This window comes from Rhipicephalus sanguineus, chromosome 8, assembly GCF_013339695.2.
Source record: "Rhipicephalus sanguineus isolate Rsan-2018 chromosome 8, BIME_Rsan_1.4, whole genome shotgun sequence".
Classification (NCBI taxonomy): Eukaryota; Metazoa; Arthropoda; class Arachnida; order Ixodida; family Ixodidae; genus Rhipicephalus; species Rhipicephalus sanguineus.
In genome coordinates, this window is record NC_051183.1 from 47647716 (window position 1) to 47661864 (window position 14149).

General features: G+C 45.6%; 2 protein-coding genes across 5 annotated transcripts in view; both read right to left on the bottom strand.

The window, feature by feature from the left end:
• The window catches only part of LOC119401829 (fructose-2,6-bisphosphatase TIGAR), a 430132-nt gene that overhangs the window by 276357 nt on the left and 139626 nt on the right, over positions 1-14149 (bottom strand). The window lies entirely within an intron of this gene.
• Positions 1-14149, bottom strand: part of LOC119401827 (spastin) — a 104893-nt gene that overhangs the window by 38220 nt on the left and 52524 nt on the right. For all 4 annotated transcript variants that reach the window (XM_049418395.1, XM_049418394.1, XM_049418393.1 and 1 more), the window contains one exon: positions 83-169. In XM_049418395.1, coding sequence (XP_049274352.1) covers positions 83-169 — 87 coding nt within the window. The remainder of the gene's footprint in view (positions 1-82; positions 170-14149) is intronic.

Below are 14149 nucleotides of genomic sequence, written 5' to 3' on the forward strand. Positions count from 1 at the left end.
AAACCAATGCTGCAAGTTTCCACACTCAGATGCCTCAAGAGAGTTGGACAGCCAAGAGAACAAAAAATTAAAGGAAGCAGACCTTTTCCTTGCGAGAAGTCGATGGCGATTCCCTTCTGCAGTTCCTCAATACCCTTGCGGTAGAGGTCAATGGCCAATTCCTTGAGATCTGCAATCAGAAAGCCAACACTTCAGTCTCAAGTTTTTACCGATGGAAAAGTTTCAATTATATGTTCTATGAGAACTCCTTGCTGCATTGGATATAGTTTCCTGCGCACATTTAAGTACGAAATCTTCAATTCAATAACTTCAACCAGGCAGCAATTACAGTCCAACATCCAGCGTTCACTGGCATGAAATGGGCTTGGCGTGGTCAACGTAGCATCAAAGATTCCTAAAAGCCAAACCACACCTGTTTACATCGACAATTTTCACCGACATTCTCAAACGTGGTTCAAACCGAAATAAACAGCAAGAAATGCAAGAGGAGGAAACAAACCAAATAAATGGAACAATGAAAGAGCAAAGTATATAAAAATTCAAATTTTTATTGTTATAAATACGACGTCGCAGCCAGCACTTCAAAAAGATTAAAGAAAAATGCAAAAATGTCATTTCGTCTCAATTCATTGATAGAGTTGTGTGCAATTTTTTACACACATTTTCAACGGCAATATACAGGGTGCTTCAGCTAACTTGCACCTAGTATTACAAAAACAAACACATGCGCTACACGTGTCGAATTCACGCAGTATTGTTCTGAGTCGTACGCAGCACGTTAGGATACTTTTTCCAATTCGCCAAGCTGTGCAGTTAACAAATATTGCATACCTAACCTCTTAATAACTCAAGCGAGAAATCTCCCAAGCAAAAGTTGTAGCACTTCTGAAACGTCGGAATATTTCATTCATGCTAAGATAACTTCCAATCCGATAAACTGGGCAATCAACGAATATTGCTTATTTAACCTTTAAAATAGTAACCAACGAAAAATATTTATAGAAATTTTATTGTATTTATATTTTATTGTATTTTATTGTATTTATTGTATTTATAGAAATATTTATTGTATTATTTCATTTATGCTAAGAAAAAATTGGGGAACCTACGTAGTAGTGGCGCGAATTAAGCCTTTAAGCAACGGAGCTGGTGCGTTGCCCTCCTCCGTCCCTCCTTGTCACCTTCATTTTCCTCCCCCCCCCTTGCTATACTATGCTATACAAGGCTATGCAATGCTTTCTTCTCTCACCTTCTCCTTTCCCTCTTCACTATCACTTCCATTTCCCACCCCTTACTATACTATGCTATACAAGGCTATGCAATGCTTTCTTCTCTCACCTTCTCCTTTCCCTCTTCACTATCACTTCCATTTCCCACCCCTTACTATACTATACTATACAAAGCTATGCAATGCTTTCTTCTCTCACCTTCTCCTTTCCCTCTTCACTATCACTTCCATTTCCCACCCCTTACTATACTATGCTATACAAGGCTATGCAATGCTTTCTTCTCTCACCTTCTCCTTCCCTCTTCACTATCACTTCCATTTCCCACCCCTTACTATACTATGCTATACAAGGCTATGCAATGCTTTCTTCTCTCACCTTCTCCTTTCCCTCTTCACTATCACTTCCATTTCCCACCCCTTACTATACTATGCTATACAAGGCTATGCAATGCTTTCTTCTCTCACCTTCTCCTTTCCCTCTTCACTATCACTTCCATTTCCCACCCCTTACTATACTATGCTATACAAGGCTATGCAATGCTTTCTTCTCTCACCTTCTCCTTTCCCTCTTCACTATCACTTCCATTTCCCCCCCCTTACTATACTATGCTATACAAGGCTATGCAATGCTTTCTTCTCTCACCTTCTCCTTTCCCTCTTCACTATCACTTCCATTTCCCACCCTTACTATACTATGCTATACAAGGCTATGCAATGCTTCTTCTCTCACCTTCTCCTTTCTCTCTTCACTATCACTTCCATTTCCCACCCCTTACTATACTATGCTATACAAGGCTATGCAATGCTTTCTTCTCTCACCTCCTTTCCCTCTTCACAATCCCTTCCATTTCCCACCCCTTGCAATACTATACTATACAAGGCTATGCAATGCTTTTATCTCTCACCTTCTCCTTTCCCTCTTCACTATCACTTCCATTTCCCACCCCTTACTATACTATACTATACAAGGCTATGCAATGCTTTCTTCTCTCACCTTCTCCTTTCCCTCTTCACTATCACTTCCATTTCCCACCCCTTACTATACTATGCTATACAAGGCTATGCAATGCTTTCTTCTCTCACCTTCTCCTTTCCCTCTTCACTATCACTTCCATTTCCCACCCCTTACTATACTATGCTATACAAGGCTATGCAATGCTTTCTTCTCTCACCTTCTCCTTTCCCTCTTCACTATCACTTCCATTTCCCACCCCTTACTATACTATGCTATACAAGGCTATGCAATGCTTTCTTCTCTCACCTTCTCCTTTCCCTCTTCACTATCACTTCCATTTCCCACCCCTTACTATACTATACTATACAAAGCTATGCAATGCTTTCTTCTCTCACCTTCTCCTTTCCCTCTTCACTATCACTTCCATTTCCCACCCCTTACTATACTATGCTATACAAGGCTATGCAATGCTTTCTTCTCTCACCTTCTCCTTTCCCTCTTCACTATCACTTCCATTTCCCACCCCTTACTATACTATGCTATACAAGGCTATGCAATGCTTCTTCTCTCACCTTCTCCTTTCTCTCTTCACTATCACTTCCATTTCCTACCCCTTGCAATACTATACTATACAAGGCTATGCAATGCTTTCTTCTCTCACCTTCTCCTTTCCCTCTTCACAATCCCTTCCATTTCCCACCCCTTGCAATACTATACTATACAAGGCTATGCAATGCTTCTTCTCTCACCTTCTCCTTTCTCTCTTCACTATCACTTCCATTTCCCACCCCTTGCAATACTATACTATACAAGGCTATGCAATGCTTACTTCTCTCACCCCCTCCTTCCCTCCTTGTCACTTTCACTTCCATTTTCCACCCCTTACTATACTATGTTATACAAGGCTATGCAATGCTTTCTTCTCTCACCTCCTTTCCTTCCTCAATATCACTTCCCTTTCCCACCCTTTGCTATACTATACTATACATGGCTATGCATGCTTTCTCTCTTATTTCTGTCTTTTTGTGTCTATATCTATCCTTTTTTTCTCTCTCTCTCTGTATTCTCTCTATTTCTCCCTTCCCTTTCATTCTCGCAATTTCTCTCACTATATTTCTATCTCTTCTTTCTGTCTCTTATCTCTCTGCTCGTTCTCGAGCCCATCCTACTTATTGCATCCCACGCCGGCCAAATAGGCGCACGTGTTCTGGGAGCGAAGCATGAGATGAAGAGGAGGAGGAAGAGAGGCCGCGCCGTTCCGTGATGATGATAGCTTTCGGGTCACCCCACGCGGTTTAACGAAAAGCTTAACTGCTCCACTGCAATAGCTACCACGTTTAACTTTTTTTCCATCTTTTCTTTAGAATGCGCGAAACTGAAAAAAAAAGTGTACTTGGCGCAAGTTAGCTGAAACACCCTGTATAAACATACATTCACCCGCCTCCCTATCGGGTCAAGGTTTCGTCAGGCAAAAAAATAGAAGCGACAGTATGTAGCCTTGAATTATGGCAAAGTGCCAGCCGACAGTCGCGCAGACACGTACAGGCGCGCATAGCGTGCGCAATGAAATCCCGCCTACGCGAAGAAAATTACGACAAACGCGCTCGTTAAGAGACATTAGCCGATAATTGCCGGAGCATGCAGAGGAGGGATACAACGTAGCACTCTTCGTATTTTTTTTCTTAAAGTGGTAATTAAACCGCGAACTAATTGCCCTGCCTCGAGAGCAATTAGTTCCTCTGCTTCCAGAGAAAGAGGCGCGCTGAAAGTCGAACGTAAATTCGGTGCAAAAATAAGATCCGGTAGAACGCAGCTCAGGCTGTCGTCAGGCTTTTGCCATACGGAAGTACGAAATTAAGGAAAATATATTACGGCGAACGAAAGGCTGCCGTCTATCTATCTATATGCGGAAGTCTATGGACTCTCACGTATATTACAGATTACCAAATTTGTGACTTTAATGTCTTTATTCAGCATTTATACCTTATCCATTCACATGACAGCAAGAATTGGGAAGGTGGATGCTGAAGTATCAGGTATCTGAATGAACGAAACTGCGTATGAAATTGGTCGACAACTCAATCACTGCATTGGGATCAGAGTTCAATCATACGAATCGCGAAACTCCCCATAGGCTCCGTGTATCAAAACCCAGCCGCGCCATCGGCCAAAATCGCCATATGATTATTGTAGCGCCGCCTGTAGGCGGTAAAACGAACTAAGAAATTACATTTTGGCGCACTTAAAAAGGCGCATTCGGGGTGTCTTTCTGCCACACAACAAAACTCGCCATAAGGCGTATTTGGAGAGTCTTTTCTGCCACACAACAATACTCGACATAAATCTCGTGTGCTTTCATAGCGTTATTGGCGCGCGCGCTGTATACTTTACTTCCCGGTCACGATCAGCGTGCGGCTTATCAGCGTGACATAGCATTCTTAATGGGAAAGTAGCGGGCGCACAGCTTTCAAGAACCGAAAAGCAAGGAAGTCACATGACGATTATTGTTGCGTGGCAGAAAGTCGCCCATATTACGTTTGCCTCAGAGCTGGGGTCCCAAACACGCAAGCCACGGACCGCATGCGGCCCGCTTACCTTTCGGTAGCGGCCCGGCTCGCACATACTCGTCTTCGTCCAACATTTATTTTCGTAATAAGTATGTTCATGAGCCAGACTGGACTCCAGCATTTTCTTTTTTTTTTAAGGCACCCCGTGCGGTCACCATGTGTTAAAACATAAACAACAATAATTGCAAATTGGAATGTCATGACAAGAGCGTGAGATGAACGTAAATGACAGGCCATAACATTAAAATCATGTCATGCATGTCATGCACGTCATGATATACATGACACGGACTTCGTGCTCTCGCGATGGTTTTGTTAGGTAGGTAATTACCAATACTATCATGGGTGTGCAACGAACACAAATGACAGGTCACAACATGAAGGTCATGTCATGCACAGCCACCCAAATCTTTGACTAGCGCGCGCGAGGGACACCTTTTCTGTGTGTCTTCGTCATATAAGTGAATTAAGTTCCAAAAAGAGTGAGGACAAGTGCATGCCCACAAAGCAAATGCCCACAAAACAAATGTTTGCAACTTCGTTCCATCATATGGTGCTGGCAGAGAAAAGTCGCCGCTGCGCACGCTAAAGATTTGGGCGGCTGTACGTCCTGACATACGTTACGCAGTCTTCTCATGACATACATGACACTCCCTTGTCAAGGTCGTATATGCGTACATTTTGCCTATCCCGACTAGTTCTTTAGGACATCCTATGAGATATGATATTTGACACGTCCTTGTATGCTTCGAGGAACGTTTCGTTCAGTAAGTCAAGATTGGTGAATACGTTAGCTTGTGCTTTACGGAGACCGTCGGCTTCTGTACTGGATTTGTGAGGTGTCTGGCGGTCGAGCCTCTGAAACATGTGAAGATGTCCCTGCTAGAAGTGCAAATAAGACAGAAGGTCAGGGGCAGCTGGAAGCATGAAGCGCTGAAAAATCCCTGGAACACGGGTGTCGCTTTAGCCAACGTTTCGACAAGCAGTCTTGTCTTCAAGGCAGCTGTCAAGGCATCAGTAGCTTCCTTGGAGAAGACAAGACCGCATGTAAAAACGTTGGCTGTAGTGGCATCCCGTGTCCCAAGGATTTTCCACCTGCTAGAAGAATTGCGTGTGCAGATGCGATCACCTGCCGCACTCGGTGTCAAATTTCACAAGGTATGGGGCTTGCCTCTAGAGTTGCCTTGATAGCCGACGTGGCTGGAACACCGTTTGGTTATCCCCTACCAACAACAACTTTGCCTTTTGACGGTTTCGCATTTCGGGGGAAACTGCGATGCCTTTTATTCTTATTTTCTCTCTGCTTCCACAAGCTTCCACTCGCAATGCTGCTTCACACGCAAGAAAGGCACGGTGCGTTGAGTGGGCATGCCGCCTCAGTCGGCGAAGAAAATGGCCACACTCTGGGAAAGATGAACGTCCCAAAAAGTGGGCGTGGCCGACGCGGGCGTCGCACGCCGTTCGCCGCATTCAACCCACGCACGCAGCGGTACTCTGCGCTCAAGACAAAGAAGAAAAGCGCTCTGAAGAGGAAGGAAGCGGAAAAACAAAACACGCGCTTAAAAAAAAAAAAACGAGGGACCGCTCACGGTGGTCTTTAGAAAGCAGCAGCCCACCCGCCCCGACCAGATTGGAAAGAAGGGGGAATGCCCAAACCCGATACATAAGGAAACCGCGCGGACGTGTGTCTCTGGCCGTCTCGATAGTTTTGTTGTCTCTTTTTAGACTGAGCTGGCCTCTATCTAGAACACTCCCATATTTAACAAAAACTGTCCATGTGAGGATGACTCGCTTTGCTCGCGATTTCGTTTCTCAAGTCTTAATCGTTCCTAAAGGTCCTGTTTGCCTGCGGACGCAGCCCTTTTTCGAAGGGGTTGCACACATGAACCGTCACCTCCAGTCCACGGCTCCACGATCACCCGGCTTACCAGTGAAACGTTAAAGGGACACCAAAGTTTCGAGCGATTCATTATTAAGGGGAAAGCCTTAGATGCCTTATCAAACACAAAAATTCGCCGTGGGAGTTGCACAGAGTCGGCGTCAGCAAGAGTGATGCACAAAATCATCACATGGTGACGTCACTATGAGGTCCAATACAGTGACGTCACATGATGACGTCATCACACGACGCCGTCGCTTGGTCAAAGGTGGGCCTATCACGGAGGCAGTGGAAAACCAGGTGAGGTACATAAAGCTTGCAACACCTCCGATCTTGGAGGCAGTGTAAAACCACATTAGGCGCAGAAAGCTTTCCTAAGGGGTTGGGGGAGAATCAATACATACAAGAAGATGGCTTTCGTGTTTCAGTCGTCGTACACGAATGCACAGGAGACCCTGTTATAGTTTTTCGTTTCACAAATACACTGCGGCTAATTTGGCAATAAGGGGGTTCATTTCTTATCCGACAAAACGAAGGTCAAGCTGTAGTTCTTGTATTCCGTACCGAAAACCCTAAGCATGAACGTCAGAGTGACGTCTTCATTATTCGTATTCTGGCCACAGTGGCTCGACGAAATTAAAAAATTACCACGTTAACTATCCGCCTCACTTGAAGCACTGTGTTAATTCAGCTTTACATGAATCAGGAATTACGTATACGCCCCAGCAGATGCCATCGAAATCTGTGACGTCAGGGCGTGTATGTGCGGGAAGTTCCCAGACATTGGCATTTTGTTCTGGCTTGAATCGGACGTTTTCGCGTGGCGTTTATTTGTTTGTCTCTTTGTACAGTGGAACGACTATTTACTAACAGGTGCGAAATCACTTTAGTCTTTAGCGTTACTTTAACAAGCTTACAGACAAGCTGAAACTTCAAATATAGATCTCGAGCGGTTCGCGCGCGACACCGCAGCCTGAAAGAAACAACGGTGCGTCCTGACCATCCACGCTCGACCCGTAACAAGGGCATCGCGAGTCCGTTCCCAACCCACGCACGTTCTACTTTTAAAGATCCCTCGAAAAAAAAAGAAAGAAAAAAGAAAACAGCGCGAATTAAGGACAAAACTGGGTGAAGGTGAAAGTCAACTGTCGAGCAGGGTAGCTAGAATTGTATCGCTCGAAAAAAGCGAGTACAAGCCGCTGCCGTCTTGAATACGTATGGCAAGAGGGCTGTCCGCAACCCTGACCCAGGAAATAAGACCACGCGCTCATCGACCCACACGCACAACGCCGACGACCTCTCCAACAGACAAGAGAGATGTGTTTGTGTGTGTGTGTGGGGGGGGGGGGGGGGGGTATTATATCCTGCGAAACCGGCTAAACTGAAACAACCGAGAAAGGGAAGCAAATTACGCCGTCCAACGATATAGCGTGCAGCGTGCATATGCGGAAGAGACAACGTGTACATCGCGCTTCCTACATGCAATTTTCATTTCGCGTATTGTGTGTACACAGTGCTAAAGTTAACAGAACCACGCGGTCTGCACTACATCGCTCTTTAGTCGTGTCCCGCGTAAAATGCCAGATATAGCCGGGAAAGTAGAACTTTTTTTTTTCTCGTCTATTTCTGGCTATAGCTAGCACTTCATCCAGGACCTGATTGAGAGCGTTCTGTGGAGTCCGTAAAGCGTCACGTGGCCCTATATGACATCCTTTCAGATCGGCTGAAGTGGTATCTAAATTTTTTTGTTCTTTTTTTTTATCGGGGCCGGTTAACCCCGAATTTTGCGTGCGAACAGCGGCATAGGTACTAAGCGTGACGTCGGGAACTTTCAACCTATTGCTAGTTCTTTGTACCGTTTACAGCTGAGTTGTTAAGCCTTTCGTTATGCCGTAAGTGTGGCGTATCCTGAATGCTATCATCATCACGAAGCGACACGCACTCTCTTCGTTCTCTTCATCTTCTGCTTCGCTCTCAGAACACGTGTGCCGATTTGTCCGGCGTGGGATGCAATAACTATGATGAGCGAGAGAACGAGTACAGAGAGAGAGAAATACTGTGTGTGTGTGTTGTGTTTGTGTGTGTGTGTGTTTGTTTGGTTGTGTGTGTTTGTTTGTGTGTGTGTTTGTTTGTTTCTGTGTGTGTGTGTTTGTTTGCTTGTGTGTGTGTGTTTGTTTGCTGTTTGTTTGTTTTTGTTTGTTTGTTTGTTTGTTGTGTGTGTGTGTGTGTGTGTGTGTTGTGTGTGTGTGTGTGTGTGTGTGTGTGTGCGCGTGCGTGCGTGCGTGCGCCAATAATTCCGTTTTTGTACCGGTTAAATTTCTGAAACTTGCTTGGTTTGGAGTTGTTCGAATTACAGATTGACGAAAAAATTCCGCCGTCGAAATCACGTCGCAAAGTTGTCTTACTTAGCAACTTTAAAAATGTATACGTCTTAAGGAAAATAAGTCGGTAGCTATATCGGTAAGCCTGCATTTTTATCTCCTGCTGAAATCAATATGTTCGCTCATATCCCGAAATAATTATAGAACAATCCGCGCTTACTGAGCATTTCTCTTTCTATACTGCCTCCTGAGCAGTCTGAACTTACTGACGCCCGCCGTGGCGTTTAACTAGATCAATATCACTACGCGTTTATCCGCCTACCCACATCCACACTGTCCGCACTTCTAAATACAGAAACCTGGTTCAACCAGCTATATTCTAAGAATTACTTTCCTACACAGCCGGTTAGGGCCTCAGGGTACGCTTTAATCTTTGCCTTTCCAGCAATCGCTTAAACGCATCTAAGTTGCATTTTTTTAACCATTGACCACTTATAACTGTTTACGCGCCGTAAAATTCGGAACAACCAACAACAACACCAAAAAAAAACTGAAGCCACTTCCACGCCTGTGCAATCTGTGTAAACGACGGAACTGGCAAGCAGGCGCCACCACCTGACGAAGGCAGACTGGGTTTTCTTCATCTTCTTCTTCCGTGTTTCTTTATATTTTTTACGTCTTCTTTCGTCCATCTTTCTTTATCTGTTTCTGTATTGCCCCCTCCCCTTTGTCTCCTCCTCCTAACCCTCGCATCACTCCTCACCTGCGCTTCTCATTCCTACCCCTTGCTATATGCTACACTGCACATGGTTATGCTATGGTTTACCCTTTCGTTTACTCCTTTCTCTCCTCCCCACCCTAACATCAGTTCTCCTCACCTTCACTTCCCTTTCCCATCCGCTTGCGAAACTTACTATACAAGGCTATGCTATGTTTTACCCTCTTTCCTACTCCTTTCCTTCTCCCTCACAATCATTTCCCTTACCCACCTCCTTGCAATAACACTGTGCATGGCTATGCAATCAATGCTAGGGACTGCTTGGCCCATACCCGCTTTCTGTGGTGCATACCCACCGAGTTTTGTACGAACGACTACGGACCAAGCTCAAGCTTTAAACAGCTACGCCGTCAAAACCCCACTATCTGCATTCGGCGAGGCCGAGATGTCGATGCCGCATGCTTGCTACTACGAGCGCGACAACGACGGCGATCTCGGAGGCGGGAGAGATATAACAGAGCGGCCACACAGTTACACAGATGCGGATAAAGAAAAAACGACATCGCCTCCAGATGCGCGTGGATGTGACGAGTAAAAGAAAGAGATAGAGAAGGCTATATAAACGGGCGCCGTACGTGTCTATATGGATGATGCGGGTAGGAAAGAAAAACGCCCTCCCCTCGTAGCCCCCTGCCGGCGAGCTCTCGGAAAAGTGGGTCGGCAGAGGGGCGTGGGCTTCTCGACAGCGAAGCGAGCGGTCGACCCTGATTTCTTGTTCGCGGAGAGGAGCTCGTGGCCTCTCAAAGGGGCTCCCTCTCAAAAGCAAGCACTACATGCATTGGAGTGAGTGAGTGTGTGTGTGCGTACCGTACGGTCCTACGAACTTGACTTGCGCGTGCGTGTACATGTGTGTGCCTACACGGTCCGCCATCCGTTTCCTATGTTCACTCAGCGGAGGAGATATATGGGCTTTCATTCACGATGCGGAGGGCGCGTCCTCAATTGAGTGTTCATAATGAAGAAAAAAAAAAAGAGTGAGACGTTCGTTGATTTTGCATAGTACATATAACAACGTTTAGTCTTCGTCTGGTGGACCAGACATTTGACATTATATGAACTGGTAACGAAGGTCATCCTATCGATTGTTTTCTATTAAATGTAGTGAAATACGGGGCTCGTAGGAAGAGCAGCAGAAAAGACAGCGGTCAGTCCTCCGCCAGAGACTAAAAAACAAAAGCAAAAAAAAAAAAGAGTGAGGCCACTGAAAGCAGAGAAATAAATGGGGAGAAAACAGATCGCTGGTCAATCAGTTCACTTTACTCGCGCTGGAAGATGATGTATGGAAGTGGGTGTGCAGCGACAATTGGAAAAGTCAGAAAAACGAAACCACAGATTTTAAAGTTACCTTTTTTCAAGGCAGCGGGAGGCGTCAAACCGCAGAGATGGAACGTTCCTCAAAAAGACGGCGGTCTCCAACAGAACGATGGCAGTTTTTTTTTTTTTTTTTTTTTTTTTACTATCGCAACGGGCACCGGCTTTTTCGCCCCAAAACTCGATGGAGTATGTGCCGTGGTCAAGGCGCTGTTCTGATTGCATTGGAATCGACCCGAAAAAAGTCAGTGACCGCCGCGCATCACCCCCCCCCCCTTTTTTTTTATCGGCTGTCTCATTTTGTTTTCTTACACGTTCTCTGAGTGTTGGTGGTAAATAAAAAAAGATTGACACGCCTCGTTTTTCGAGAGAAGTGGCCCGCCACCAACCGAATGAATTGAAAGCAAATCGACCCATTGTGAACGTGCCGAGAATAGAGTTTTCTTTTTTTCCTTTTTTTTTTGTGAATCGGCATCTTTACATGTATCCTTCGAGCGCGTCCAGCTGAAAATAGGAATTGGATACAGTCAAACAAATCTCTTTACAACGAAGTGCCAGGGACGTTCGAAGTATTTCGTTATATACAGCCAGTTTCGTTGTAAAGGGTCGCGCACTGTGAGGCTCTCTATACAGTCGGCACGTAAAAGGCAGTCCCTCGTTGTACGAGTCCTTTCGTTGTGGAGGTGTTTGGCTCTATACAGAAGAATGAAAGAGCCTCATACCCTTAGCTGTTTGATTGATTCGTGGGTTTTTAGGTGAGACAAACTGTTTGATACGCCGCCTGGCGAGATGGTTCGGCTGAATTCCGATCACAAGAGGCTGTTTTAAGCGCGCAGCTACATTTAGTACATCAAATTTCTAAGGGTGTGCGAACAGTGAATTTCAGAACCGAATCGAATACGAATTCGAATAGCGGTGACACCGAGTCAAATACGCATACGAATCGATTACTTTTCGAATGTTTTCGAATAGTAAAGCAATCATTTTCGAAGGAGTCCTAGATTAGCAATTTAACCACTTTCAACACAGCCAAACAATTCCAAAACATTTTCGTTGAAAGAAATATTCACCTAGCTGTAACAAAGGAACATTACGAACATCTCTTTAGCTTGCGTATCACACGTGAGATGTATAGTTCCATCCTACTTTGAAATCGAATGCCGCCGATGCGACCAACTATCCCAGATGCACTCGGCTTCCTATTCGGTAACACGAATACGAGACATCGGATACGCGATGTCGGATACGCTTCGAAGTCCACTTTTATTGCACCCGTGTGCCAAGTTGTTGCCGACGGATACCCGAGCGCACGAAAGTGATATATATAGGAATAGCAGCGAAGTAAAACGTACTGCTTGGCGATGCCATCACTACAACAATTTAAATGTTACATGCTGGATATTTACTGTTGACTAAATTTGCTGTTGGTTTTGCAAATCAGTTCAGCGGAATCCCGCAAGATGATACGAGGGTCAAGAAAGGAAAACTTACAAACACCCGTTTGTAGCACGAAGCCACGAGGAAATCCGTACGGATCCATATTGCTACGTACCAGTGGCATCGTGGTCCACAAGACGAAGAAAAGGACGACAATAAGATAGACTGGCGCGAGCTGTTCCTATCAGCAGCGCTGCTCGGTGAACCACTTGCAAATACATCTGTTGCTAGTCCTCGAGTCTCTGTTTATACTCCCCGTAACATATTTGGTGGAGGTGCTGGGTAGAGGTGTCGGAAGGAGTGGCCACCGTGAAAGCATTCACTGCGTTGTCTTCTAAGGTGGACAGCAATGCCAAAGAGATGCCTTGCGGCAGCACTTGAGGTGTCAAGCTAAAATTGACAACTGGAAGGCACGTGGAGTTCCCTGCGACAGACAGAACGGTGTGCGGTAATGTAATGCCGCGGCTGATGAGGACATCGGTGATAGGTGTCAGCACATAGTCGCCGTCGGGAACTGGTGGTCTTGATACGAACTCGACGTAGGTCAGTGTTTGGGCTGGAAGGCGAACATATCGGGCAGTGCAGAGGCGACTCGGCCGTGGTGCAGCAGGGTCTGTTATGGGCAAGTGAAGACGGAGTGTACTGGCCGAACAGTCAATGAGGGCAGAATGTGCGGACAGGAAGTCGAGGCCTAGGATTACGTCATGTGGGCATTTTTCAAGGACGGCGAAGAGAACAACTGTGTGGCGATCAGCGATGCTTACATGAGCGGAGCACATTCCAACGACAGATGCTGTTCCCCCGTCGGCAACACGGATGAACTTAGTCGTCGCAGGTGTGAGGACTTTCTTGAGCTTTCGGCGAAAATCAGTGGTCATGACGGAAAGTTGAGCCCCAGTGTCGACAAGAGCAGTCACATGCACACCGTCCACTTGTACATCGATAAGGTTCTGTTTCGTCTGTATGGTCAATAGAGGATTTTCGGTCAGTCCCATTGATGCAGCGCCACCTCCAGGGGCTGCAACATTTAGTTTTCCGTCGAGGAGCGTCGTGGGAAGGCGGGCGAAAGTGGTCGGCGGGGCTGGGGAGAACGAGACTGGCGACGTTGGGGCGATGGTGAGCGGGAGTAGCGGGGATCACTCACAGGTTCCTGAGGGGCAAAGTGGTCTGGGCTGGTCGCATGACGATAAACGGGACGGCCATTGGAAGAACGCTGGAAAGTTTGTGTAGTAGGACCCCAGCGACTTCTGCAATGGCGAGAAACATGCCCAATACGGTGACTTTACGGGGAGTTTATACTCCCCGTAACAATATTATTGGTTTTGCCAGTGTTAAAACTTGGAATATTGTAAAAAAAAGAAAAAAAAAACTCGCCCACATTATCATCGTGTCAGCGATAACTAAAAGCTTGTACTGTTGCCTTGTAGGGTTCATCTTTTCTTTGTTGCATTTGTTGAATATGTCGATGTGTTGAGTTCAAACATAGTATAAATTACATATTTCATTCAATTTTTATTTCCCGCTTTTTAACATATTACGCAACTAATAAGAAGAGGTCCCGCTGCAGCTGCGGACAGTGGGCATTCTGTCTATGACTTTCCCTGTATCTAAAGTGTTATTTCGAAATAAAAACTAAAATTTATCTGACGTGACGTAATTACGATACTTAATTA